Raw genomic sequence first — 3,147 nt, 5'->3', positions numbered from 1 at the left:
CAATTAAAGATCTTAACCAAGTTTCTTGTTAGGGTATAGGCTAATTTGGTGGGGAATCTCACCGGATTGTCTTATGCCTGAAAAAAAAACCGTTCAAAACATGCCGAAAAAAATTCTTTCGCCTTTTCCTTCCACCGTTTTCACTGTTTTTCTCCTCCCATGTGTTAAAGCATTATGATATTTTGGCAAGGGTTATTTGTAAGCCTGTAAGCTTGTTTGAAGATGGATTCATTCAATTCTCTATTTATATCTGCAGCCTCCTATGGGTAAATGTTCTTCAGATCTACCAAATGCCCTTTGGCGTCAAGCAGTATATGAGCAGGAATTAACTCCAGGAAGTCATTAATCTCCTTTCCAACTTCGAGAATCTGCGAAGCACTGTTCATGTGACTCTGAGAAGTTTATTTATTAAGTTTTAAGTTTTGTCTTTGAAATTTGTAAATATTGATTGTTACAATTAAATTCTGAAAAATTAATATAGTAAACATATTAATCATCTCATATATAAATTAAGAGTGTATCTTATTATATCTAGCTCTGTCAAACTAAATTCTAGTTTAGATTGAAATGCCATATATTTTCTTTTTTACAGCTTCGTTTTTAAATAAATTTTGAAATCTCCCTCAATTCCATCATCCATAACAATTCTGAAAAGCAATTCCTAACATTTCATGTGAAAATTGAGAAGATACATTCCATCATCCCATAATAATTCTAAAAAGAGAATCTTAACATTTCATGTGAGAACTGAGAAGATACATCATCGGAATTTTCTGATATAGAAATCAATACGATTGCTACATCATCGAAAACTATAACTTATATCGTTTATGAAAACTGAGAAGATACATCATCGAAAACTATAACTGAGAAGATACATTCCATCATCCCATACTACGATTGGTAACACCGCAGCAATATCATTATTTGGATTCTGTTTATGAAACCCTACACAAAAGAAAAAGCAAAACCATTCTTGCCAACACCGTCACAGACCGGGATGCAGAGGAAATAATTCCAAAGTTCTCACGTCAGACGGATCTACCGATGAATACCGGCGATCTTCTTCTTCCTGCATATTAATACACATTCCTCAGAAATTTGCAACAATCTTAATAATTTGAAAGACAGGCCAGAATATGTAAACGCACTTTCATACCTCTACATAGCTTTTCTCAGATGACCTCTTCTTCGAACGGAAAAGAGAAGTCCAATTTCGCGCCTTGAATACTGAGGGCAATCTTGAGGCTAAAATATGCATTTTTTAGGTTAGTTTTAAAAACTGTTAAAAACAATGTAAGAAACAACAAGAAGAGAATCTGTGTGTGCGGCTACTCACATGATTCTTTCATCCGTTTCTCTCTGGCAGTGGCATTCTGAAACCAGTAGAAGACGTTCTTGCCTTGCACATGAGGACCATGCCCCTGCAGATCTGCAGTAATGCGCTCTATTTCCTCCAAACATGGCTTTCTCGTTCCATTCGCGAAAAGAGACTCCAATATTCTCTTCTGATTGTCGGTTGGCTTCCATCTACTACAACTACTCCTCACGCTTGCGCTCTCAACAGCACTTCCAGATCTTATAAGCCTGGAATCTGCAGAAAACAAAATAATAGAATTATTCTACCGAATTCAAAAAACACGATAATGTGAACAACCCATTTCGTTGTATAACGACCCAGCTCGTTTACCTGCAGCAGATCCGCCATCCATTATCTTGTGCGGCCCTAAACTTGAAATATCCTTATACAGCTTCTAAAACCCTAGAGAGCTCACACAGGTAAGAATCTCAGGTAACTTCAAAGCCGATAGTGAATGGAGAAACAAGATGGGTGGTATAAATAAGCACGGTGCGAGGGAGTCGGTGAAAAATAAATAAATGAGTTTCAAAGTTGATTGGTTGAAAAAGTTAGGGTTGTAATTTTGGGAAGGAGGAAAACGTGTACGGTGGAAGGGAAGAGCTCTCCACCGTTTAATCGAATAACTTAATGAGTTAGGAGGTAAATTAAGAGTAGTAGGATCATGCTAAAGGGTCTGCTGATATAGTTTTAATTATCACAATGTGTGGTATTATAGTTTAAAAGATTAGAATTTGTTGTTTTCAATATTGGAACTTGTTATAGTGGAATGAGAGTCAATGTTAATATGTAAAAGTTTGTTAGATATTGGAAAGTGAAAATTAGAGATAGGCTGGAGAAGGATGTGTATAATTTTCAATAGTTAATGTAAAAGAGATGGTCCCATAAATATTGTAGTGCAATTTTGGCTTAAAATTTCAAGCTCCAAAATTTATGAACTGGCAAATAAAAAGCCAAAGGCCAATTTTCTAATCCCTCAACTTTTTCACAGTCAAATACGTTGTCCCAAAAAGTAGGCTGCTATTTTTAGAAAAGGTTTCCAATTAATCAAGTACAAAAAATTTGGCCCACTTCATGGGACCACCTATTCCTTAAAAATAGATCTTGAAGACCCCTCATAGGATCCCACTCTTAGATTAGAAAAACTTATCAAGTAAGATGATAAGATGTACTGACTCTTTTCAATGGTTCACCTAAATATAAATTGTTTAATTATTTAATTTTTGAATTTATAAATAAACTTATAATACTTTTTTTAATAATTTTTAGAAGAAGAATAAAATTAGCATAAATATCTTAATTATATCTATTTTTAAAATTCCAAGGTGTGGGTTATTATAAGAGAACTTTAACTTCATCCAAATTGACTCAAATTATAATATAAAAAATTTATTAAAAAATATATTAAAAAAATTGTAATATAATGAACATGTGTCAAAAATTAACTTGTTATTACTCAATATTTAATAATAACATTTAAACACTAAAAATATATTTTCAAAATTATAATGCTTAAATTTGAATTAAATGACTATATTTCATTACTACTAATAATATATTTTATAGTTTCTTTTATCCTTAAAATAAAGAATAATATAAAGTATTCTTTTAAAATAATTTGACATTGAAATATAATAATTATTCAAAGAAATGAATTATGTAGAATAATAAACATATTTATAATATAAAAAAATGATATATATATATACACACATCATCAGAATAGTTTAATAAAATTTAAAGTAAAAAATAAAAAATCAATGTCACAATTCATATTCTATGTTGAACAA

The 3,147-nt window shown here is 31.7% G+C and overlaps 1 protein-coding gene across 1 annotated transcript; it reads right to left on the bottom strand.

Moving 5' to 3' along the window:
* Positions 1 to 850: 850 nt before the first annotated feature.
* LOC131054780 (WUSCHEL-related homeobox 4-like) lies at positions 851 to 1,786 on the bottom strand. The gene is made up of 5 exons (XM_057989377.2): positions 1,691 to 1,786; positions 1,340 to 1,594; positions 1,160 to 1,248; positions 997 to 1,072; positions 851 to 948 (listed from the first exon to the last, which is right to left on the bottom strand). Exons 1-5 carry the CDS (start codon positions 1,710 to 1,712, stop codon positions 851 to 853), a joined length of 540 nt encoding a protein of 179 aa, XP_057845360.2. The 5' UTR covers positions 1,713 to 1,786.
* Between the last annotated feature and the right edge of the window lie 1,361 nt (positions 1,787 to 3,147).

Source organism: Cryptomeria japonica, chromosome 3 (assembly GCF_030272615.1).
Source record: "Cryptomeria japonica chromosome 3, Sugi_1.0, whole genome shotgun sequence".
Lineage (NCBI taxonomy): Eukaryota > Viridiplantae > Streptophyta > Pinopsida > Cupressales > Cupressaceae > Cryptomeria > Cryptomeria japonica.
Note: the sequence above shows the minus strand (reverse complement) of the source record. Positions and strands in the feature narration are given on the sequence as shown.